This window comes from Silurus meridionalis, chromosome 28 (assembly GCF_014805685.1).
Source record: "Silurus meridionalis isolate SWU-2019-XX chromosome 28, ASM1480568v1, whole genome shotgun sequence".
NCBI lineage: Eukaryota > Metazoa > Chordata > Actinopteri > Siluriformes > Siluridae > Silurus > Silurus meridionalis.
Window position 1 is genome coordinate 10,794,533 of NC_060911.1, and position 26,679 is coordinate 10,821,211.

General features: G+C 39.2%; 1 protein-coding gene across 5 annotated transcripts in view; it reads left to right on the plus strand.

Moving 5' to 3' along the window:
• Positions 1–355: 355 nt before the first annotated feature.
• pds5a (PDS5 cohesin associated factor A) overlaps positions 356–26,679 on the plus strand; it is a 32,657-nt gene continuing 6,333 nt past the window's right edge. The window contains exons 1-28 of one of the 5 annotated variants that reach the window (XM_046842776.1): positions 356–513; positions 1,336–1,511; positions 13,322–13,525; positions 13,709–13,795; positions 13,922–14,019; positions 14,665–14,791; positions 15,009–15,089; positions 15,176–15,316; positions 16,707–16,822; positions 16,895–16,989; positions 17,088–17,233; positions 18,447–18,598; positions 18,759–18,872; positions 18,963–19,044; positions 19,151–19,199; positions 20,163–20,302; positions 20,408–20,523; positions 21,162–21,267; positions 22,205–22,365; positions 22,542–22,665; positions 23,567–23,725; positions 23,820–23,888; positions 23,971–24,107; positions 25,228–25,351; positions 25,441–25,645; positions 25,795–25,909; positions 26,256–26,388; positions 26,496–26,615. In XM_046842776.1, the coding sequence (XP_046698732.1) occupies positions 1,398–1,511; positions 13,322–13,525; positions 13,709–13,795; positions 13,922–14,019; positions 14,665–14,791; positions 15,009–15,089; positions 15,176–15,316; positions 16,707–16,822; positions 16,895–16,989; positions 17,088–17,233; positions 18,447–18,598; positions 18,759–18,872; positions 18,963–19,044; positions 19,151–19,199; positions 20,163–20,302; positions 20,408–20,523; positions 21,162–21,267; positions 22,205–22,365; positions 22,542–22,665; positions 23,567–23,725; positions 23,820–23,888; positions 23,971–24,107; positions 25,228–25,351; positions 25,441–25,645; positions 25,795–25,909; positions 26,256–26,388; positions 26,496–26,615 (3,315 nt within the window). In that variant the 5' untranslated portion in view covers positions 356–513; positions 1,336–1,397. The other 4 variants (XM_046842781.1, XM_046842780.1, XM_046842779.1 and 1 more) reach the window with 4 other exon arrangements.

The window sequence follows — 26,679 nt, forward strand, 5'->3', positions numbered from 1 at the left end:
ATCTCTCCCTCTCCCCACTCCTTTTATAACCCCTTATCTCTCTCCATCCCTCCCTCTCTCATTGTCTCTTTTTCTCTCTTTCACTCCAAACCTCCACCCCTTGCCGCTTTAACTCACTCTACACCTCTGCCCACTCTAACTCCTCTTTCTTTTCACTCTCTCAATCTCTCTCTACTTCTCTGTATCTCTCTCCCCTTTCCTTTTCATCACCCCTTGTCTCTCTCTCTCCACCCCTGTCTCTTACTCTGTTTTCTCCCTCTCTCACTGTTTTTTTTCCTCCATCTCTCCATCTCTCTCTCTCTTTCTCCCCCTCTCTCTCACTCCACACATCCACCCCCTTGCCGCTCTCACTCACTCTCCGACAGGGGGCGCTGCGGTTGTACTTTTCTTCTCTCTCTCTCTGAAAGCGCGTTGTGTGAACACAGAAGCCGTGTATGTTTGGTGGTGAATCTAAAAGCTCCCCAAACCCTGAAACTGACCAATGAACTGAAAAAAAAGCAACTTGTTCGTGAGGTACATCCCGACTCAGGGCTCTAATTCCGCTCTACAGCGACTCGTGGTGTTGTTGGGGGTAGTTTAATTGGGATGTTCGGATCTTCACAGTGTCGCCAAGTTGCTCGTTGAGGGTCGCTGCTGCCGCTGGTGTGCTGCTGCTGCCGCTGGGGCTTTTTTTTCCTCCCCCTGAAGTTCTCTGGGGTTTAGAGAACATGGATGGAGTTTTAAACGCAAAGTCAATGAGTTGAGAATATTTGTTTTTTCCTCGCTTCGTAAAGTTGAGGTACTTTTGCGGGTTTCCGGATGCTCACGGTGAATGGAAATATCGTTTCCTAAGACGGGAACTGGAAGGTTTTGGTGCTCGGCGCTTTCTGAGTGTCAGTGTTGTGTGAAAGCGAAGCTAACTAGTTTGAGGCCTAGCGCGGTAAACCCTGCTGCTAGGCCACGGGCTAATAGAGAAAGCTAAAGGCTGCTAACGTTAGCACGAAACCGAAGACTCTTAGCTCCGGGTGTCTGAGGAGATTAGTTTGGACGCAGTCAGTAGATTTGAAGGTGAACTTTTGAATGAAAGTGGTCTTAAATGTTTACATAAAATCGCGGTGCCTCAACATACCCTGCTAGCAAGATCTCCGGCTAGTCATTAGCCGTGTAGCATCACAGCTTGTGTTTCTGAAGCGTTTTGGACCGAGCCTGAATGGGTTCGGGATTTGTCGGGGTTTTGGTTCAGTGCTACAGGATTAATATTCGATTTCGGAGACGTTTATTGGATTACAAACGTGGTTTTATTTGAGAAAAAGTGCGGCTCGTTCGCTTGATGAACTTTTGTTTTCCCACCCATAGAGGCCAGTAGAGGACCGTGTGGAAAAAACTAGCGTCGAGCAGCGAGCGGGTTTTCCAGCGGCATGGAGTTCCCACAACACCAGAAGCCGCAGGGGGACGGCAAAATCATTTACCCGCTCGGAGTGAAGGAGATCACGGACAAAATCAGCAACGATGAAGTGGTCAAACGGTTAAAGGTAAGAAGGGGTGTTTTTATTATTTTTATGCACCTTGTACTTGCTTCATATGAGGTGCTATCAAAAAGTTTCCAGACCAGTTTTGTGACACGCCAACAGATGGCAGCACAAGGCTGCACGCACAGTCACAGGGAGCACCGAACTTTAAAAGTCAGTGTGGTGAAAGACATGGATCCTGTGTACATCAGGAGCTGTACAACCGGTGTTCTTCTGACCATGTACGCACTCTGTCAACACACCCACCCTTCTTGCCAGATTTGTTGATTTCGCCCTCTTCGGACTTCGTTTTGGCACCACTTCAGAGATCTAGCGCAAATCGCAAAAGATGTTTGACGTGCTTTGAAAAACATAAAGGACACGTTCTGAAAGTGGCAGGAACACTGAGAGCGCTGTATTACTGTGCAATTTTAATGTGATGGTGTGTAAACTTAGTAGTTTTCCTGTAGACAGAGCCCGTCTTGAAACTTTTTGATACCACCTCATACTATGTTTTATATAAACGTTAGACATGAGATCCAATCCATCTGATCTGACCAGTGTTATAGTAACAACTTGGAACGATCACTTGAATCTGCTGACTGGTGTGGATCTGCTTTTCCTGGAAATGGCATTGTTGGATCTGTTTGGGTAGATCAGCGGTTACGATATTGGACGTGTGAGCAGAAGGTTATGCTTTCAAATCTCTGCACTACCAAACAACCACTGCTGAGCCCCTGAGCAAGGCCCTCAAGCTCCCGTAGTAGGAAGACTTCTCCGTAACCCCTCTGAAGTGTATTATGAAGTGTAGTGTTTTCCTTTTATACCGATGTTTCAGGATCTGTCATTTTCGTAATGACAGTTAATGCATTTGACGTCGAAAGATGTACTTCACTGAGAGAAAGTGAGTTCCCTGTGGATTATTTTCCTGGAACATGTTTCATGGTGGAGGTAAACAGTGCTTTAGTGCGTGTCATTTCCCCATTTTGTGTCGACTCTTTAATAAGATTAAAAGAAAGTTATGAGTTAGACAGTTATGTTCAGAAACGAGAACGTGAAATGAATCCTGATTGTTAAAGCGCTTGTACTGGAGACCCCTTCCACCATGTTACATGAGTCTCCAGAAAACGAGCTACAAAAGCCATATGATGATTGTTAAATGCTTGTGAAATTGATTTTATTTTATTCCTGGACTGTATGGGGTTTGTGAATGTGTAGCATCCACCACGCATTTACATTTGTGCCATTTAGCAGATACGCTTGAATAAATGAATACGCTGGAACGCTAGATTACAATTTACGATAAAATACGCGTCTACGTGTAAACTGAACGATACGGCGTCGTGTCAGGATCCTTCATATCAACAGTTTGTATAACAGTTTTAATTATTGTGTAACTGAACAATGATCACCTGACTGAGACTTATTTTAAATGGAATATCAAAAATAAAATTTAGTGTAAATATTAAACTATAGAGTATAAAAATAATTTTATAATGTAAAAATGATTATAAAATGTATACAATTACAACAAAATTTATTTAGTGGGTTTGTTTTATTCTTAATCTTATTTTAATTTACCAATTATTATAAATGTATCTTATTTATTGTAAATGTGGACGACGGATATTGACAGAAGTACAGATTAAAGTGTCTCAGTGTGATGGTCACTGAAGAGTCCATGTGCTGGTATTAAAGTGACACTGTGATGTACAAATTTGTGCAACACAGGAAACGTGAGACTGAGAGAAGTCCAGGTACCGGCTTCTAGATGTTTCCTGGTTCAGACAATATTAATGAAGCAATATTTGATGAGCACAAGTGCAGTGGAAGTGAGCATCAGCTGTGGTGTGGTTTTGATGTTGGTGCCAGTGTGTTATCATGGAGATGCTGGTTTTCAGTAAAACAGCACGGTTGTTGGTTTGATATCGCTTTCATATTGCAGTTCTTCAAACAAGAAGGAATACCGGTTATATCGCAACCTTTCTGATCATTCACATCTGTTTGGTCTGAAGATTTTGTCATTTTTGTGCAAAAGCACCGACCTGAAAGGTTTTCTCGCCGGTTTCTGCATGTTTTAAAACGATATTGTTTATGTAGAAACGGGGATTAATGCACACAATCTATACCTCATAATAAAGGGTTTTTTTTTTTTACTTAAACTGATTCTGTTGATTTTTCTGACTTTTATTTGACCTGTATGGAAGGACTTTTGTTTCCTGCTGCATATTAAATTAAAATAGCATTTGTAATTTTTAAAAATGCTGCTATTTTACTCTTTTATTATAATTTTTTTTTTAACAATTCTGTCGTGTATCTAAAATCTCCAATTTTATGACGACTGTAGAAAAACGACAGAATTGTAAAAAAAATGAATAAAAATAAAAGAGCACGTCCGGCTCCACCCTCTACTCGCAAACCTTTTCAGCTTTGTGGTTTCTTTATTTCCTGGCTTTGCCTGTTATCATATTAACACCGAGAGAGAAAAAAAATGGTGGATTCCGCTATATCTGGAACGTGTTAATTAAGAGCGTTACTTCAAAAAAAGATCCAATTCATGCATTATATATTTCTACCTTGTGTAGTTATATTTATTATTTTGCACGTCATACACATCTGTGATTCGAGCCGTGGTACTAGATTAAAGTTCTCATCTTGTAAATATGGCAACCAAGTTGCAGATTAGATTTGGAATAGATTTGAAGTGCGAAATGATACTATAATCAGATCTGTAATCGTGATCTTGCCTGTGCAACCAGTTAGTGGCAGGTCTGGAAAGAAAGAGGTTTCTGGATATACTGTACATCTAGAAGTTAGGTGGAGCAGAGACACACATTCAAACAGTCTCTTTTACTGCAAAGGTGTGCATATGTTTTACCCACAAACCTATTTTTATATGTTGTTTATTTACAAAACCATATTCAGATGTCTGAGAAAGACAAAGTTAAGTCAGGTTGATGGATATGGTAGATGCTAAAAAATGATAATCTGCATATAAAAGAAATGATCCTGCACATGTGACAAGCAGAAACATTACAGCTGAACTCTAGAAAGCTCTTAACCAAAATTATGCTTGTTTGGGTTATGTTCTTTTGATGCTCTAAGAAAAGACTATCTGAGTTTTTTTTATAATTCATCCTCAACTCATGTGATCATCTAAACCAGTGGTCCCCAACCACCGGGCCGCACAGAAAGTATACAAAACTTACAATATTTCTGTTTTATTTATTATCTGATTGTGAACAATGTTTTATTTTGGAAAATTACTGGATTCTCTCCACCACATTCGTCTATGACTCACTCTTAATGCATGTCATGACGCCTCGGTCACATGTCTTACCTCCATCCTCTACCTTCTTAAAGGGCTGCTCCAGCCACTAACACATTACTGCTCAAATTCAACCCCAAAAAACACAGTGGATTCACGTTTATTATCATATTTAGAAAATACCAGTTTTTATGGTGGTATCATTTTATTTTGTTGAATTTATACACCACACCTTAAAGGCCGGTCCATGAAAATATTGTCTGACGTTAAACCGGTCCGTGAAAATATTAAACGACATCAGTACATACCTCAGTTTGTGTCTCGGTTCGGTTCAATCTAGAGAGAAATGCAAAATATAAAAAATTGCTAGTCTGTTATTTTTATTAACAGTTAACAGATTAAATTTTTACAACAGTTTTAAATTAAATGTCTGAGTTAAATAAAACAAAAAAAGAATGGATGAAATTAATTTTAATATAAAAAAAAATAAATTGTTTACACTTGTTAGACCCTATTTAGGTAATACAGATAGAGTGTGTGTGTGTGTGTGTGTGTGTGTGAGAGAGATTTTGAACATCATTCATTTATTCTTTCTCTTAATATGCAAAACTGTCCGAATTTTCTCCATGGAAGCGAAAATCTTAAAACTGTAAATAAAGTGCAAAAGAATCCATATCGCTAGAGTGTCGTAAAAACGTTGGCGGCGACGGGACGATTTCTAACAGTACAAATCGTGTTTCCATTGCGGATCCAGTAGCCACTGTGACGCGCAGAGTACGAGATGGTGCACCACTTAATATGTTCCTGGGTTCCGCACATAAAACGTGGATTGCGCTGGGTACACGTGCTGAAAGTCGTGCACTAAGACGGTTCTGTTTAAAAATACGACAACATTTAAACTGTTACTATTATTTTAGCATTTTTAATAGTGTATAGTAAATTTGATCAGGATAAATGAAACAGTCAGTGTTTTTTTTTTTCTCTTCTAAAAACCAAATCTAATTCTTAAACCTCAGAAGATGCAGGTCTGAGATGATTAATAATCTCTTATACTAAACCTCACAGTAGTTTCAACACTGCTGGAAGAAGTTGTTTGTGTAGCCATTGTGTGTTTTGTTGGATTTGTGTCTGCACTCATTCTTTCAGATTCTCAAAATCGGCTGAAACGTGTACAATCCGACTTTAATCCCTGCTCTGATCTGAGTTCAGTTATTATTCCTGCAGCTCAAATTAAAGCATGACCTAAAGAGAGAGAGCATTTGGGGATTTTGAGGTGCGTGTTGTCCAGAATGCTTATTTCTCAGGATTTTATGCTGCTTTATGCTAAAAATCTTGTGTTTAGGGGAAGAAAAAAAAATCCTGCAGACTAATACTCCAGCAGTCTTAAGTACAGAACGTAACGTTTCAACCGGCAGATTTACAGTGGAGGACAAAAAAAATTCAGCCACAGCTGCATGTCCAGATTTTGGAACTGATTCTTAAATATGGGAGTGTAACATGGACCAAAGTTCTGTATCCAAGTCCGATTTGATCATATCTAATTAAGATCAGTTTTTACAAAAAAAATTATTAGGAAAACTACACAAATACTGAACCGAGAACGTCGTCTGGTTGCCCTCCATTGCTCATGGCCTGGATTGTACAAGAAAAATCTTTTAGATTTATGTCTAGGGGCAATTTAATGCTGTGGTTCTTTTCTCACCTCATTCCAAAGGTTGTCTATTGGATTAAGAGCCAGTGACTGGAAAGCTTCTGAAGGATATTGAACTCCTTGTCATGTTCATGAAACCAGTTTGTGGTAAATCTTACTTTAGTCATGTCCACACTAATGTCTTCATTGAAGAGGCTTTCGAAGACGATGACTCATTGAAGTCCTTGTTATGAATTTTCAAAGAGCCAGAAAGTAAATAAACGGCAGGCAGAAACACAGTTTTCAAAGTTATCTGGCTTAGTAGAGATTTTTTACATTATTATGCTGGAAGTAACCACTAGAAGATGGTAAATTGTGAACATGAAGGCATGTATATTGTCAGCAATAATAATCTCACAAGCTGTTTTCTTTTGAAAATATTCCCCACACCACTATAAAACCCCCACCAGTCTGTAGTGTTAATGGATAGTGTCTATGGATTCATGCTGCTGGTGCCCGGTTTTGACTTTACCATCAGTAATTATATCCTCAGCAGACATCGATATTTGTTATTCATCTGTCCAGTATTGCTGAGCCTGTGCCCATTTTCAGTTCATGATTAATGGAAGTGAACGTTGCTGTTGAAGCCAATTCGCATCACTTTTTGATGTGCTTTCACTGATGCTTCTCTGCTCGCCGTAATTGTTATTGAGAGAAAAACTGAGCTACACAGCGTTTCTGTCTGCTGAACTGGATGTGTGTTTGTTATTGTACCATTTTGTGCAAACTCAAGACATTGTGTGTGTGGAAAAACATGTCTGGTCAGCAGGCCTTGAAATACTCAAATGAAACAGTCAACATGCAGGTTTGTGGAAATTTGTGCATTAACAGCTTGGCTTGACACTTCAGTAAAAACTAGATTTTTCTGGAAAATGCATGTCTTTCGCATTCACACAAATTCTGCAACATGGATTTTTATATCTTTTTATTTTTGGACCTGACCAGTGCTTCCTCGGCTCTGCCCACACCTGATCCAGTCAGTGGAAGTGAAATTGATACCAACTCTGTTTAGAGGCAGAGTGAAAATTCTGGTCTCACATTTCTTCTGTAGCACCTCAACGCACACTTCCCCCACTAGTGTCTCTCACACAGACATCCAGACACAACAGCGCTCCATGGTCCTAAAGCTAGATGAGTTTTCAGTATGTGGGATATTCACTTCCTGGCCACTATATCAGTGGTGAAAACACTCTTGAATTCAGACTGAGAAGGTCATTATTGCACGGCACACTCATTCTAGAGTAGTGAGCTTGTGTGCTCCAGGGGTGACTCCTGAATAGTCAAAGATTTGATGCTTTTGTTAGGAGGAGCTTAATTCAACCACCAATTTTGTAGGGGGGGTTATGTAATAAGGATCGTGCCATTTTGGTTAAATTGGGGTCAATCAATGATTTTCTGCCAAAAATCAAATATACAGCCAGTTATGATAATACTGTAAAAATAATGTAAAAAGAAAGAAGCTTGTAATAGAATATCCAACCAATCCAATAAAAATACAAAGTTTCACTTTCCGTGATCCGCGACCAACTGAGGAGCATTTTAGCGGCAGTGATTTAAATACTCAACAGTGTCTGGGCGATTCTGTAAATATATTTTGTGTTCAAATTAAATTCTGTAAATTAATATTTTTATTGTTTTTTTTTCGGCGCACGATGTTGCGCTGTACTGTTGTGTTGTACTGCCGATTTTCATTTGACCTGCTGATGTGTGAAATGCAAATCCGTCTGCAGTGTGGCCTTTTGGCACTTATTTATTTTATTTTATAGGTTTATTGATCCAAAACGATTTTCAACATTTTGTTGTTCCTGTTCATTGTGACTTTGAAATGCTATGAGAAATCGTTTTGCGAATGTTGATCCACATCGCCCTTTCATTTCAACTTTTAAAAGATAAAAAGGTTGTTTTTGGTTACTTTATTAGAATGCTGAAGCCGACAGAGGTGAAAGACAGGAGTGGAAAGTAATGATTTACTCATGTTACTGGTATTTAGGTTTTTGTGTGTGTGTGTGTGTTTGTGTGTGTGTGTGAAGGTCTAAGGTAGTTTTAAACTGGAGAGCTCTTTATTTTTTTTTTTGCTCCGAAAGTGCGTAACTCACCACATTAGGCTCAAATCATGGACTGTAGAGTTTTTTTCTTAATAATAAGAAGTAATTTTTTAAGTAGTTATAGATTTTTATCTCCTTTTCCTTCTTAAACTACACTAGAAACCCCCACCCCACCCCTTGCTTGTAAAAAAAAAAACTAAACAAAAAAAAAAAAAAAACAAGGTACTGAGTAAAATTTGAATGAGCTCCTTTTTACTTTTATTTGATTAGATTTTTAGAACAGGAAGTCAAGTTAAGATGATTTTATTATTTCAACTATTTATAACTGACACAGTATGCCGCCAGTAAACCTATTGTGAATTGTACAGTACAGTGTTTAAAAGAGAAGTGTATACAGGAGTGTACTTGTAAATAAACACAAAACGTAAACACAATGTTGTGACAAACAGCAATAGCGGCAGTCAAATGGATTTGCAACAAAATAGCATGTAAACAGTTATATAATAATAATAAAATAATATGGGTGGTACTAAAGACATGTATGTGTGAAATGAGTAAGAGTGTGTTTGAGTTCAGATTTTAAGCAGATCAGTAACACACAGTTGAGTGAGTGTGTGCGTGTGAGATTCAGTTCAGTTCTGTGTGTTGACAAACTTGATGGCTTGAGGGGGAAAAAAACTATTGCACAGTCTGGATGTGAGGCCCGAATGTTTTGGAACCTCTTTCCTGATGGTAGGAGAGTAAAGTGTGGGTGTGGGTGAGGGGTAAGGGGTGTGTGGGGTCGTCCACAATGTCATTGGGTTTGCAGGGGCGGTGTGAGGTGTAAATGTTCGTGATCGAGGGGAGAGAGACTCAGATGATCTTCTCAGCTGTCCTCACGATCCTTTGTTGGGTTTTTTCGATCCGAGACAGTGAAGTTCCCAAACCAGGCAGTGATGCAGCTGTTTATAATGCTCTCAAAGGTCCCTCTGTAGAACGTGGTCTGGATGGGGGGGGAGAGAGATGGGCTTTCCTCATTCATCTCAGGAAGTAAAGGGCACTGCTGGGCTCTCTTGGTGTTGGATCTGGTGTTGAGTGAAGTGAAGTTCTTCGCCAGATGAGCACCAAGGAATTTGGTGTTCTTGATGATCGCCACAGAGGATCCATCAATGATCAGTGGAGAATGGCTGCTCTGTGCTCTCCTAAAGACAACAATCATCTGTTTGGTTTTGTCCACGTTCAAAGATGGGTTGTTGGCTTTACACCAGGTTGTTAACTGTTTCACCTCCTCTCTGTCTGCTGACTCGTCGTTCTTGCTGATGAGACCCACACCGGCCGTGTCATCGGCAAACTTGTTGTGGGTCAGCAAAGTGAACAGCAGTGGGCTAAGCACGCAGCCCTGAGGAGCCCCAGTACTCAGTGTGGTGGTGCCGGTGATGCTGTTCCCGATCCGTACTGACTAAGGTCTCCCAGTCAGGAAGTCCAAGATCCAGTTGCAGAGGGAAGTGTTCAGGCCCAGTAAGCTCAGCTTCATAATCAGGTGCTGAGGGATGATTGTGTTGAATGCTGAACTGAAGTTTATGAACAGCATCTGTACATATGTGCAACTTTACTTGTACATAAGTAATTATTTCTGATAACGATTTCTCGTGTAATTCGAATACAAAAAGCATCCAGACAAATTATTTGAATCGCAGCTCCGTTTGGTCCATTTAACCACACGCTGAGTACTGTGTTTCCCTACGGACCATTATTACTGATGCACCACCCGCTACAGTCTGGACCGCTCTGGGGTCTCATTAATAAACGTGGCAAAAGATGTGTGCGCTCTCTGTCTCCATGTTCCCCTTCTGGCCTTCCGTGTTTCCTTGCGTATGCAGGGCTTAGGATTTATTTACAAATGTGCACTTTTGTACGCATGTTTTTAGCCTCATTTTTTGCGAAGGCCACATTTATAAATGAGACCCCTGGACAGGTAACACAGAAGACGCTGCAGAATAAATAAAAAACGGAGAGAAAACAGTGAGGGCCGAGAAGAAGATTCAGGCCAAAGAACACAATAGAAAGTTTCCAAAGTTTGGCATCAATTCATACTAAATCAAAGAAAACACTGTGCAGTGCGATTACTGTTTTTAAAGTAAATTTAAATAGATTTTAATATTTTTATTTATGATTTTTGTTTAATTAGATATTTGTATTAGCATTTTGATGCAATATGATAATGAAATGGTCTGAATGGGTTTAATTTTCACAGATATTCTAATTTTAGCAATAACAATCTTTCTAAAAAAAGGACACAAATTACTTGTTTATTTTAAGAGACCTGTCTAATTTTCTCTTGTACAGGGAGTGCAGAATTATTAGGCAAGTTGTATTTTTGAGGATTAATTTTATTTGAGGATTTAATTTGAACAACAACCATGTTCTCAATGAACACAAAAAACTCATTAATATCAAAGCTGAATATTTTTGGAAGTAGTTTTTAGTTTTAGCTATTTTAGGGGGATATCTGTGTGTGCAGGTGACTATTACTGTGCATAATTATTAGGCAACTTAACAAAAAACAAATTCATACCCATTTCAATTATTTATTTTTACCAGTGAAACCAATATAACATCTCAACATTCACAAATATACATTTCTGACATTCAAAACCAAACAAAACAAATCAGTGACCAATATAGCCACCTTTCTTTGCAAGGACACTCAAAAGCCTGCCATCCATGGATTCTGTCAGTGTTTTGATCTGTTCACCATCAACATTGCAGCAGCAACCACAGCCTCCCAGACACTGTTCAGAGAGGTGTACTGTTTTCCTCCTTGTAAATCGCACATTTGATGATGGACCACAGGTTCTCAATGGGGTTCAGATCAGGTGAACAAGGAGGCCATATCATTAGATTTTCTTCTTTTATACCCTTTCTTGCCAGCCACGCTGTGGAGTACTTGGACGTGTGTGATGGAGCATTGTCCTGCATGAAAATCATGTTTTTCTTGAAGGATGCAGACTTCTTCCTGTACCACTGCTTGAAGAAGGTGTCTTCCAGAAACTGGCAGTAGGACTGGGAGTTCAGCTTGACTCCATCCTCAACCCGAAAAGGCCCCACAAGCTCATCTTTGATGATACCAGCCCAAACCAGTACTCCACCTCCACCTTGCTGGCGCCTGAGTCGGACTGGAGCTCTCTGCCCTTTACCAATCCAGCCACGGGCCCATCCATCTGGCCCATCAAGACTCACTCTCATTTCATCAGTCCATAAAACCTTAGAAAAATCAGTCTTGAGATATTTCTTGGCCCAGTCTTGACGTTTCAGCTTGTGTGTCTTGTTCAGTGGTGGTCGACTTTCTGCCTTTCTTACCTTGGCCATGTCTCTGAGTATTGCACACCTTGTGCTTTTGGGCACCCAGTGATGTTGCAGCTCTGAAATATGGCCAAACTGGTGGCAAGTGGCATCTTGGCAGCTGCACGCTTGACTTTTCTCAGTTCACGGGCAGTTATTTTGCGCCTTGGTTTTTCCACACGCTTCTTGCGACCCTGTCGACTATTTTGAATGAAACGCTTGATTGTTCGATGATCACGCTTCAGAAGCTTGGCTATTTTAAGACTGCTGCATCCCTCTGCAATATATCTCACTATTTTTGACTTTTCTGAGCCTGTCAAGTCCTTCTTTTGACCCATTTTGCCAAAGGAAAGGAAGTTGCCTAATAATTATGCACACCTGATATAGGGTGTTGATGTCATTAGACCACACCCCTTCTCATTACAGAGATGCACATCACCTAATATGCTTAATTGGTAGTAGGCTTTCCAGCCTATACAGCTTGGAGTAAGACAACATGCATAACGAGGATGATGTGGTCAAAATACTCATTTGCCTAATAATTCTGCACTCCCTGTATATTTACTGTTTCTATTTATTAAAGAAAATTTTTTTCTTAGAATAATTGATTACTAAAATAATCTATAGCTGCAGCCGTAGAATTAACTACTTTTACTTGTAGAATATTTTATTACTCTTTCCGCCTCTGACTTCCTCGTGTACCTTGTTTTCCAACAGGAGTTCTATGTTTCATCACATCTGACGCTTTTTTTTAGCATAATTGTAAAGAAGGGTCTGGCAATTTTCTTGTTCACCTCTCTTTGAACAAATTTTATTTCATCTGTCAGAACTGCTACTCACTGGAAGGTTTTACTTTTAGTTTTTTCTTTATTCTGCGTAAACTTTATAAAAAACATTAAACCAGCCCCTCTCCAATAACAATTATACAACATTCAGAGTAGCTCAGATATGTTTTGCGCTCTCATGTTCGATGTGAACATCAACCGAAGCTCTTTACCTGCATCTACATGATTTGATGCATGTGATTGGCTGGATTGATATTTGCATAAATGAGCAGCTGTACAGGTTTTTCTAGTGAAGGGGCCGGTAATTGTGGCCTCACAAGTAAACGATTTTGTTACGATTTCTAACGACATGTATCTAGATTTTAAAACAAATAATTTTATTTATATATATATATATATATATATATATATATATATATATATATATATATATATATATATATATATATATATATATATATATATAAAAATTTTTTTTTTTTTCCTAGATATAAACTAACTTTTTAACTGGGGACAATCATAGAACTTGCTGATGTGGCATATTTTGTGTAAACTATAATCTTGCATATAGTAAAAAAAAACAAAAAAAAAATGGTGAATGTACCAAATAGACATGTTTGCTGCTGTTTTTATTTATTTATTTATCTTTATATTTTTTATAGACTGGCTTCACCTTCCTGTAAAATTCATCACTGTATGTGCTTGTATTTATTTTTCTTTCTCAGTTGGTGGTGAAAACGTATATGGATATGGACCAGGACTCTGAGGAGGAGAAGCAGCAGTACCTGGCTCTCGCGCTACACCTGGCCTCAGAGTTCTTCCTGCGGAACCCCAATAAAGATGTTCGGCTGCTTGTGGCCTGCTGCCTTGCAGATATCTTCAGGATCTATGCCCCTGAAGCCCCATACACCTCTCACGATAAACTCAAGGTGCCTGTACACACTAGTATCAGTCATTTTACTTTGTATTTCAAAACCTAGTCATGTGACGTAATCAGTTATACAATATGGCTTTAATTACTTTTCCATGACTTAAATCTTGACATATTGTACACATTTATACTGTAGATATTCACAGTACTGGTTGGTTTTTTTTGCTGCTTGTTTGTGTAGGAAATCTTTTTGTTCATCACACGTCAGTTAAAAGGATTGGAGGACACAAAGAGCCCCCAGTTCAACAGATATTTCTACCTACTGGAGGTGAAGTTTTTATTTGATCCAACCATTCATGTAACTTTTTTTATTTGCATGTTTGTGTTCATAAGTAGGAACACCCCCGATGTTTTATGATTTAAAACAACCTAATTTTTTTTTACATTTTTGCAGAATCTGGCATGGGTGAAGTCATATAATATATGCTTCGAGCTGGAGGACTGTAATGAGATCTTTATTCAGCTCTTCAAAACCCTCTTCTCAGTCATCAAGTAGGTCCACTTTATACCATTTTTTTAAAATATGCATTCATATCAGTGGTGGATAAATCATACATTTAATAACATTTAAGCGAGAGCTCTAGTGTGCTGCTCGGATATTTCTCCCAAAACAGCTTTTCAGAGATAAAAGGTTAACTTTGAATTTATCTCCTATAAGTCAGTGGCAAGGAAAACTCCCTGAGATGGTATGTGGAGGAAATTATCCTCATCTGGGTGGCATCGGATTTCTATTCGTACTTCATTCCTCATACCAACGATATGTTTTTGGGTGTGCAGAAGTCATTAACATTTTTGACTTGGGCTGCTTTTAATTGCTTTGTTTCAAAAATACATTTCCAGGTGATGTAATGTTATGGTAAATTATTGCTGATTTTGCATTAATTCAGCAGGGAATAATGTTTACTGTAGTGGTTCCTGTTTTAAAATCTCAATTTACACATCATACAAATCTGAATTTCTGATTTCTAAATGACTGGATTTTTAAGGAGGTTTTGACTTTGAACAACATGCACATTAATGTTAATTCTTTTAAAAAAAAAAAAAAAAAAAAAAAAATGCAGTAAAAATATAGCCCAATAAAACCAGACAGCGATGCTAAATGTTAATGGAGTGTGTTTTTTTTGTCCTTTTTTCCAGTAACAGCCATAACCAGAAGGTGCAAATGCACATGCTTGATCTGATGAGCTCCATCATAATGGAGGGTGATGGAGTAACCCAAGAGCTGCTGGACACCATCCTTATTAATCTCATCCCTGCACACAAAGTATGGATTTTCTCAACTAGTTTATGAATTGATACATACTGTAAAAAATAAGTGGATATATTATCTGGTAGCTGCTTGTTTTTATGGTCATACACTCTAGATTTCTGCTCGAATTTCTCCCTGTAGTTTAATGATCATGTTCAAAAAGGACAGATGACTAGTGTATATAATTTGTATAGACAATCAGGTTGTAATGGGATCTCTTTTGTTGTTGTAGAACCTGAATAAACAAGCATATGACCTGGCCAAGATGTTGCTGAAGAGGACCGTACAGACCATTGAAACATGCATTGCCTCAGTAAGTGCTTTATCTGCATGGAAGTGTGTCTAAAACCCATCATATTTCCTGATGTTTTGTTTAACTTGTGCTGTTGTATCTATCAGTTCTTTAATCAGGTGTTGGTGATGGGTAAGTCCTCTGTGAGCGATCTGTCGGAACACGTGTTTGACCTCATACAGGAGCTGTTTGCCATCGATCCACTGTTGCTGGTGTCCGTTATGCCACAACTCGAGTTTAAGTTGAAGGTGAGGGTGCACACATTTAAGCACACACACTGAAATCCTGCACGTGGAAAAGACCCGAGTGATAAAGGAAGAAAATTGAATTCTCTTTACTCAGTCTTATCAGCGCTGTGTTCACATTAATGGCATAACCGCCACTACATGGCAAATAGACACACAGTATCTCGCAAAAGTGAGTACACGCCTCAACTTTCAGCAACCATTTTATTTCCTCTCATGGGACGAATCTATTGAAATTAAACTTGGATATCTTTTAGTCAACGTGCAGCTTTTATAGCAGTGCAGATTTACTGTCTGGTACTATTTACTGATATCAGCTGTACGTGGTTTAATCATACAAATCTGTCAAACACGTCCTGTTCATCATGTTCATGTTTTTGAACATTTTTTCCAGAGTTTAGCAGGTGGTGCGTCAGTAGTAATGGTCCGTGGGAAACACGGTGCTCTGTGTGTAGTTAAATTGACTAAACAATATTTTGCAATCACGTTACTTGAGTTACTCGAGGAACATGTATTTTGACATTCTGAAGCAGAGCCCTCCCGTCAGAAACCGGCAGCTTTCCAACATAACAACCTCAAACACACCGCCAACATGACGACTGCCCTGCCGAGGAAGGTGAAGATGATTGAGTGGCCAAGTATGTCTCCAGACCTGAAAGCTATTGACCACATGTTGGGGCATCCTCAAGCGGGAGGTAGAGAAGCACCATGTGTCTAAAATCCAGCAGTTATGTCATTATGTAGGAGTAGAAAAGGATCCCAGCAACAACCTGTGCAGTTCTGGTGAATTCCATGCCCAGGAGGATTAAGGCAGTGCTACGTAACAGTGCTCACACACAATATTCACACTTTGAACACAGTTTTGACATGTTCACTGAGGGTGTAAATCTGTACTGAGATACAAGCTGCATATTTACTACTCTGAAATATATCCAAGTTTCATTTCTATAGTATTGTCCCTTCAGAAGATACACTACAATGCTTGCTGAAATGTGAGGGGTGCATAAACAAAAAACAATTTGATCAAATAAATGTATCTACACCAAAAAAATTAAGTTGGGTTAAAATAAAATCCTACCACAACCACACAAAATCGCACAAGACGACATGAAATTAGTCAACAAAGGTCCAGAGAAAATGTTGCACACATTATTTTTTTCCCCTTCTCAGACTTTGTCTGAGGAATCATGTGAGTGATGGGATGAGGTGCATTATTTTACCTAAACGCTGAATATCTGAGCTCCAAAATGAAATTTGAACAGTGCATATGTACACAAGAGATACTTTTATTCAACTTGCATATTTCAGATTGTTTCTAAATATTTAAATATTATTTCTAAATGCATGTATGGTTTTGTACAAAAGATCAATTTAAGTGTTTGTTCCTGCCTAGAGCAATGATGGAGAAGAGCGATTAGCTGTTGTGAAGCTGTTGGCTAAACTCTTCGGAGCAAAAGATTCAGAACTGGCAACCCAAAACCGCACGCTTTGGCAGTGCTTCCTGGGAAGGTACGCTCGAAACTTTTTTTTTTCGTTGTTTGCGAATTTTTCATGCAATGATCGATTCTGTTTCTTTTGAAGGTTTAATGATATCCATGTGCCTGTGAGACTGGAGTGTGTGAAGTTTGCGAGCCACTGTCTCATGAACCATCCAGACCTGGCTAAAGATCTTACAGGTGTGCACCGCTGTGGGTTCACGAATATGTTTGTGTGTTGGTGCATGATTTATTTTTTTTCCCCCGTGAGAACTCATTTGATCTTTTCTCCTCATCAGAGTACTTAAAGGTAAGGTCACATGACCCCGAAGAAGCAATCCGGCATGATGTCATTGTCACCATCATTAACGCTGGGAAGAAGGACCTGAACCTGGTCAATGATCAGCTGCTGGGCTTTGTCCGAGAGAGAATGTTGGATAAGAGGGTGAGGTTTATTTCTTGCATGAGAATTGACCAAGATGAAACTGATTGTTTCAGGCACTAAGTGGTGAGGGGGGCATCAGGTTTTCTTTTTGTCTATCCATTTATCTAATATTCTTGACTTACAGATAAGTAAAGATGAGAGAGAGATTTGGTGGCAAAGGTTGACACTACTGACCTTAAGTTCTGCTTGTTTTAGCAAAAGAAGACATGCCAGAGAATATTTCTTTATTTTTCAGGGGTTTTTTTTAGAATATTAAGTAGACATTTGTATTATTATTTATTTATTTATTGCATTCAAGTTAGAAATAAAGAACAGTAGCAACTGATCTCATACTGAATTGGATGGATGGATGGATGGATACTTTATTCCTCCCAATGGGAAATTTACAGCTTCCAGCAGTATCCACAAATATAGGCAATAAGGCATTCAATAAATACTACAAATAATGATGTAAAATAAAAATGTATAGGTACGTTAAAGAAAACAAATCTGAGTGTTTGTTGTGTCTGTGAAGACTCAGGTTTATCTGAGGACACCCTAACAAAAGAGACCTTTATCCTGCTACCAAATTGTTTTTAACCCTTTGTAACGAGAGCCTCTAACGTTCCAAAACGTTTAAATCCCAGTACTGCGCACGAGTAAGACGTTTCGACCCGCGTCATTTCCCCCTGAGGTTTTTATTTACTTTGCGGCTCTTTGAAACATGGCAGCGATGACTGAGATGACGATAGTTTCTGAAACAGTACCCGCTGCAGGGCAAACTGTGTGTTTAAATGTATCCAGTTTGGATAGCGTTTTCAAAAATGTGTTTTTCTAATGAAAAAGTATCAGTGTGGACGTGTCCTGAAGCTGTTTTTTTGTTATTGGACTTTAGTTCTGTTTTGAAGTTTCTTGGTGAATTGCACATGAGCCATCCTTCTGTTTCTGTAAGATTGAAGGTTTACAGTTTGGAAAAATACATTCATAAATGATTAACATTGCAGTTTTAATGAACATGGTTACAGTAGCTACAACCTTCCAGCAATCATTTGGTAATATAACATACATCAGTGGTAACGTATGTTTTAGTTGGAATTTAAAATCATTATTTCATATAAATACGGTATAAAAGTCTTTCTGAAAATGAATTTTAAAATAAAAATGTGTAGAAACTCTGTATTTAATTGGTGTTTAAAACTGAATCGTCGTCTTTGTTTGGTCTGTGTGTTTGCAGTGGCGTGTTCGTAAGGAGGCGATGATGGGTTTGGCACAGTTATTTAAGAAATACTGCCTTCACCATGAGGCTGGAAAAGAATCTGCTCAGAAAATAAGCTGGATCAAAGACAAACTGCTGCACATATACTACCAGAACAGCATTGATGACAAGTAAGTTGGTGCTGAATGCTCATTCTAGGAAGAATGAAATCATATTAAAGCTCAACTCATTGGTTTTTATGTGAACATATCTGGACGTGAGGTCATAAACAGTCCATCAACTGCCATATTCATATTTTTAATGCTGTTTTTAATGTTTGCATGTGTTAAGGTTGCTGGTGGAAAAGATCTTTGCACAGTTTATGGTTCCTCACAGTTTGGAGACCGAGGAGAAGATGAAATGTTTATATTACCTTTATGCCTGCCTGGACACCAATGCCGTAAAGTGAGTCAGAAACGACCGATCGTAGCCGTTTTCATGATACGTGAATGTTAAGTGTTTAGCTCACTATCATTTTGTCTGTGTGTGTGATAGAGCCCTAAACGAGATGTGGAAGTGTCAGAACATGCTAAGAGGGCTCGTGAGGGAACTTCTCGATCTGCATAAGCTGCCCACGGTGCGAAAGTTGCTTCCTTTTTTTAATTTAGACTTTATAACTTTTCAATTATGTTGCATGTTATTGACAATTAAAAAGTGTGCTTTTATTTGTTCTGTCTCTACAGTCCGAAGCAAACACAGCGGCCATGTTTGGAAAGCTCATGACCATCGCCAGTATGTAAACAGACATGCACACACCACAGAGTCAACAGGTTTTCATGCAGTATTAGTAGCCAACCTGATTATTATGTTTAACATTGTAGTGCCTGAAAATCAGACTTTCTAATATTTTTTCTCCAAATTACTTACCGTAACTTTCAGACTATTAAACGCACCCAAATATAAGCCGCACCCACTCAATTTTACAAATATTTTTATTTTGAACATAAATGTCTACATTGAAACTAATGAACTTTACACAGGCTTTAACGAAAGACAGTGTCTGTTACATGGCTTGTATCTAAACAGTAGCCTACCAAGAAAGTCATTGTTCACTGTCTTCCTCCTTCCTTTCACAACTATTTCTCTCGGGAGTTTATCTTTTGGCATCGTCGTGCGTTTAAAAATCACCAACGGTGAAGCTTTTCTCCCGATGCCGTGCAGCTCAGAACACAGGTGAAGTGTGTGTTTTCATGCCCGGTTGTTTTCAGCGTGACGAATGATTCGCATTTCCTGTAGACAGTCCGAGTGAGCGGCAGGTCAAACGTCAGAGGAACATCATCCATATTTATGATGTGGTGCGGCCCGATTCAGTGGGAGCGCATCTGATTTAATATAAAGAGTTTCATTGGTTCACCTGAACACGTTCGGCAATTTCATTGGTTTAATGTTATGGGGCTCAGTTTTTTGGCTTGAAGTTTGTGAAACCGGGAAAAACCCAGGAAAAATCTATAAATTAGCTGCTTCATTGTTTAAGTCACGGGGTTCAAAGCGTGGTGAAAAAGTACCGGCTTAAAAAATACGGTAAATTATGATTCAGATTTCAAGGTAGTGAGAACATGTATGAATATAATGCAATATTTCCTCCTCGGTCCAATCACGAGTGTGGACTGAGTACATTTTTAGGTCTAATGAAAACTTTGCTGCATTTTAGTTGTTGGTATGAGAAGGCTTTTCATCTCGCTGTCCATTTTACAGAGAATCTACCTGACCCAGGGAAAGCTCAGGACTTCATGAAGAAGTTTAATCAGGTTTTGGGTGAAGATGAGAAGCTGCGTCTGCAGTTGGAACAGCTAATCAGCCCAACCTGCTCTTGCAAACAGGCTGAGCAGTGTGTGGTGAGTACAAGTTCAAAGATGAGGTACACTCAAATTTCTAGGTGCTGAATTGTCCTGACATTTTTCTGTGTTCTTGTTTATTTTCTTCTTCATTCCGCTTTACAGAGAGAGATAACACGCAAACTGACCTACCCCAAGCAACCTACAAACCCCTTCCTGGAAATGGTTAAGTTTCTGCTGGAGAGAATTGCACCTGTACATATCGACTCTGAAGCCATCAGGTATACCATGATCAGATGCACTTAATTATTTTTTATTTGTTTATAGTAAAAGTATGTTGTAGGAGTAAATTCTTTAGTAATTTGTACTTTTTTAATTTTAGAGCAGACAAGAAGTAGAACACAATCCAGGGGTTTAGCAGCCCAGTTTTTCCTCATGCCATTTAAGCAAATACAATAGCGTGTGTGTGTGTGTGTGTGTGTGTGTGTGTGTGTGTGTGTGTGTGTGTGTGTGTGTGTGTGTGTGTGTGTGTGTGTGTGTGTGTGTGTGTGAACAAGCAGAGTAAAAAAAGAAAACAAGACATTGTGGAAAAAGCCTGATAAAAATCACATCGATTGGCCACATGTGCTCAGCTGTTTTGTGGTGCGCGAGTTCTGACCCACAGTCCTGCATAATTGGACATTTTCCTTTCTCCCTACACACTGTGGACTGATTTAATTCTTTAATCAGATCTAATGTTTTGGGAATAGATGAACTTTAGATGCCGGTCAGTTTGTGTCCAGACTGAATTTGAGACGTAATGAATTATGATGGTACTCTTTATGGACGTGAGACACCTACTGGTGACGAGCTCTAACTACAAGTACTACAACCTCTTCCTAGCTATGACAGTAACACTCACTGTTTTGGAATTGTGTAGTGCCCTGGTGAAGCTTTTAAATAAATCCATCGAAGGCACTGCCGATGACGACGAAGAGGGCGTTACTCCTGACACTGCCATCCGTGCTGGACTAGAACTACTTAAGGTGAGCATAAACACTTACTCGTGAGACTACAAGTCATCTAAGCATTATTGTTTGTTTTAGAAATTAACACTTCCTGTTTGCCACTGTGCTCATCATTTGCTAGGACAGATCAATTCTGACATTTTAGCACTTAGAGCAAAGCGTTGGAACAACCCCAGTGTCAGCTTTTCCTTTTTTTTTTTTTTTTTATACAACTAAGACGCTTACAGAGATTACAGAGGTCACTTTGGTGACCTTATCTGAATTATTTGTCTTGCCTAAGCGTAACTATTTTAAGTACTTACAAATAAGACGTTGGGTTAGATGCCCAATTTTATCTGAGAAATCCCCTTAGCATATTTATTAAACAAATTTAATGGTGAGGATCTCGCCCATGAGTCGTAGATGTAAAATGTCTACTGGGACTCTTCTTCACATGCTCTGGAGCCGTCCAACCCCCCCTGTGCTCATTCAGACACAAGGGAGTTAGTAAAAGTAGGTGAGGTGAGGAGGTCTGGGGCTCAGCCAGCCTTCACATTCATCTCAAAGATGTTCAATATGGATGAGGTCAGAGCTCTATTACAGCTCTATAGCAGGAGATCTTCAAGCAGCTCTTCATGGAGTTCAGGTTTGGGTCTCCTAGTTCAAGTGAAGGAAAATGTCATGCTACTGTACCCAAAGACACCCGATACAAATGTGTGCCTTCAGTTTTGCAATAACTGTTTGGGGAAAGAACCACACACACACTTTTTTCCTTGTAGTGTATATATAGTATTTTCTGGTTAATTTTTGTAATGGAGGGAAAAACCCTGTGCATTCCAAATGATTATATAAAAAATAGAGCAGCGTGCATCAGTTTATCAACCCTCATAATAATATAAAATTATTTACTTAAACATTAAACGCTCTGTATACGTAATCGGTCATCTCTTTCTTTCTATTTCTTTCTCATTCTCAGGTTTTGTCTTTCACCCATCCCACATCATTCCACTCGGCTGAGACGTACGAATCTCTTCTGCAGTGTCTCAAAATGGAGGACGATAAAGTGGCAGAAGCTGCCATTCAAATCTTCCGAAACACAGGCCAGAAGATTGAGAGTGAGCTGCCGCAGATCAGATCGTAAGGAAACGCGTTGCATGGCATTTGCACTTATGCACGTTTGTAGACACGACTTTTACCCCCTTTCGTAGACGTCATGGTTTTATACGATTTATATTTCAATTAATAAGTCTGGTCCTGTCAGTCGTTCAGTGTTTTCTTTTTAACGTTAACTCTCTCTCTCATATGTTTTTTAGGACACTCATTCCTATTCTTCATCAGAAGGCCAAGAGAGGGACTCCTCACCAAGCCAAACAGGCGGTCCACTGCATCCACGCAATCTTCCACAACAAAGAAGTCCAACTGGCTCAGATATTTGAGGTAGATTTAATCCCCCAATCATACGATACAGTTCAAGAGCTTCGAGTATTTTTCATATCAAACACCAGATTGTTGGAGGGGAATCAGTTGTTCCTTTTTATTTATAAGGGGTAAAAACTTAATCACGTGGGGTCAATCACGCAGCAATCCACCGATCAGGGTCAAGAGCACGCTCCCTTTCAAACTTCTTCAGATCGGTGCTTGCTGGAATCTACTGATCACCAACATACAGTTCAACAGCAAGCAGAGCATTTACTGAGGAATAAATGATGAAGAAACTCCAGACTCGAACTCAAAACAACACCCGTGACCTTATTTACGTACATTTTTAGTAGTTGAAAAGGTGGTTTTGGGCTCGGGATCATTTTTGTTAGAAATCAGTGTTTGACTCATTAATATTATTCTATTAATAGACAAAAATGATGATAGGAACATTAGCCATAATAAATCATAGTACTTGTTACTCCAGTGAAAGTTTCCCTTAAAAAAAAGAAAGTATTTGCCTTTCAACTCAAATGAGAGTTTAAAGGGACACTTTTACTGGAGTATTGTTTTGCCAGGTGTGTATCTACATTGCTTTTCTGCTCGACACAATTGTAAATATTGATTTTATGAGTTACTTTTATCTTATTATGGTGACTTGAAACAATCTTGAGTCAATAAATCTTTCTCTGAACCCTCTGTCTTAATGAATGTTTTTTGTTTTTCACACCGTTCTGTATAAATTCTAGCAACTGGTGTGTGATTTGTAGGGTTAGGGTTAACACTAACAACCATCCTTCATTCTTAGCAGTTGTGCATGTGTTCCGTCTCTCGTGAGATTCTTCTCTGATGTGTTAATCACCAGCATTTTTTATGTTGACGTCTCCCCCACTTTCTCTGCCCCAACACGTCTCTGTAGCCGTTGTCTCGTAGTTTGAACGCTGACGTCCCAGAGCAGCTGATCACTCCTCTCGTTTCTCTGGGTCATATCTCCATGCTGGCTCCAGATCAGTTTGCTTCGCCCATGAAGTCCATTGTGGCCAACTTCATTGTAAAAGATTTGCTGATGAATGATCGAGTGAGTGCATAAGACTTTTTTTATTATTATTATATATTTTTTTATTATTATTATTAATTTTTGTCTTTTTTTTTTTTTGTCTTTTTTTTTTTAGTCTGTGGGCAGTAAGAACGGTAGGCTCTGGACAGCCGATGATGAAGTTTCTCCTGAAGTGTTGGCAAAGGTGCGTTAAGCATTTAAAAGATGTAGACCATTAAAACCGGTCAGCTGTAATGTTGCTACATCTAATAATGACTCTGTTCCAGGTTCAAGCCATTAAACTTTTGGTGCGATGGTTGTTAGGGATGAAGAATAACCAGTCTAAATCAGCTAACTCCACTCTCAGACTGCTCTCTGCCATGCTGGTCAGCGAAGGAGATCTAACAGAACAGAAAAAGATCTGGTATGTGAAGTTTAGTGGTCACTTTGTCTTTAGTTATAATGTAGCAGTGAATTGGTGCACAATAAAACCCATTATAGGAATGGTAATAGTGTGAGTGCTGTGCAAAGAGGATTTCAGCATCTTTACCAGTTGGGACGTCATGATTAGTGGTTGACTAATATAGGGATTTCTCTGGTCGATGGCGATATTTAGAAATCAGCTGACAGATTTAGTTTCCCAGCGAGTTCTTTATCACTCGTTTTAATCAGACGGTGTCAGTTGTTTTTTTAGACAATTGAGCTTGTCTGTGAGAAAGGGAACTCTAATTGGCTATTCAGCTTAGTGAATGAGACGCATTAGAAAGAAGAAAAAAAACGGGACAGAAGCAAAAACCTGTTTTCATTCTTGCTCTTTGCAGCTTTATATATTTATATATTTATTCACGGTTGTAGCTTCTTTCGGTTTCTCAGTTTGGTTGCTGAATACAGACTACTGCCACCTGCTGGTATTAGAGAGTTATGTCCGCTCGTGCAAGCGCAGAACGTACACACACTGTTTGGATCACAGTCGGCCGATTAATAAAAAAAAAAAAAAAAAAAGCCAAATATCGGCCCGAATAATTGTTCGACCTCTAGTCATGACCTTGTCCTGTCTGCTAATGCGATTACAACAATAGTGCGTTATTTTGAAGAAACAGCTAAACACAGCGATGATGCTTTTGTCGAACGGTGTGCTGGGGGCTCCTCGTGGTTTGAACACCACCTGGGAAATTGGCTTTGACGCAAGCATGACGTCCTAACTGGTAATGCTGCCAAAATTCCCTTCGTGTAATGGCAAGGGGTTCTAAACGAGCTCACACTGGTTCCTAAAAATTGTAAAGTTCCAGTGTCGCCAAATCCCAGTTCCAAAATCTCCTGTTTCCCTGCGTAACCCTGTATATTACTTTAATGTAATGTTCAGCACCTGTCAATCACAGGGACCCAAGCTAAAAATGGGCATTTCTAAGCTCATGTATGCAGAAGACAGTAAATAGCTCTGCTGCTTCTGTGTTACGCTGCTTAGTGATGCAGCATGAGCAGGATTACGGAGAGCTGGGAATGTTTTTAATATTTGTTGTAAAGTTTCATGTTTCTTTATGCAGCAAGTCCGATATGTCTCGGCTAAGACTGGCAGCAGGCAGCGCCATCCTGAAACTGGCACACGAACCCTGCTACCATGACATCATCACACCAGAACAATTCCAGCTGTGTGGGCTTGTCATTAATGTAAGTTTTACTTTTGAACCTTTACACACATGCAGTGTGATGTATTCCAAGATGCACATTTTTGTTAAAAGAAATCTGTTTTCTTGCAGGACGAGTGTTACCAGGTACGTCAGATATTTGCTCAAAAGCTACACGTGGCTCTGGCGAAGTTGCTGTTGCCCCTGGAATACATGGCTGTGTTTGCTTTGTGCGCTAAAGACCCGGTTAAAGAGAGACGCGCCCATGCCAGACAGTGCCTACTGAAAAACATCAGTGTCCGTAGAGAATACATCAAACAGAATCCTATGGCACAGGGTAAGGATACATATGCATGCTCGCTGGTCATCTGTATACCTGCTTTACATCAAACATATTAGAATGGGGCGAAAGCGTGATCTATGATCTATTAAAACTGCAAAAATGTTGCCATAAACATAGCTTTCATTCTTCCTCCTCTTCTCCAGAAAAGCTCTTGTCCCTTTTGCCAGAGTACGTGGTGCCATATATGATCCATTTGCTGTCACATGACCCAGACTTCACAAAACCCCAGGACTTTGAACAACTCAGAGACATCAAAGAGTAAGTGTTTGACACTGTACTTCCTTATAAAGAGATGATCAAGATGTGTATTTGCTTTGATTTTGTGGTCTGTACTGAATCACGAAAATGTGCTAAATTAAATAAATATGAATATATTAATTTACATAATTATATAATATAGCGGTCTCCGTGCAGCACACAGTCTCGCAAGTCAAAACAAATAGCGAAGCACGCAAGTAATTCGCCTAAAGATGCTGCTTACCTACTGTATAATGACAGTCTCAGCCGCAACCCGGAAAAACTATCCGAAGGGTTAAAATCCTCTAAAGGGTCGGCGGCGTTAACCTTTATTCTTTTCTCTCTGGATCTCTCTGACTTTTACCAGGTGTTTGTGGTTCATGTTGGAGGTGCTGATGACAAAGAACGAGAATAACAGTCATTCGTTCCTAAGGAAGATGGTGGAGAACATAAAACAGACAAAAGATGCTCAATCACCTGATGATCCCAAGGCCAATGAAGTCAGTGAGATTAGATTTTTTTTCATGCACCTAAATATTTCATGTTAACATTTTTATTTAAATCAATCATTCATTTACATTTTGTGCCTTATATCACTTATCAATAGAAACTGTACATTGTGTGTGACGTGGCACTGTTCGTCATCACAAATAAGAGTACTTCCTGTCACTTGGACTCACCCAAAGATCCTGTGCTGCCCATTAAGTTCTTTACTCCACCTGATAAGGTAGTGGGTCCTTCATAATTCAACAGCTAGACATTTCAAATGAATGTTATACATAAAACTTAAA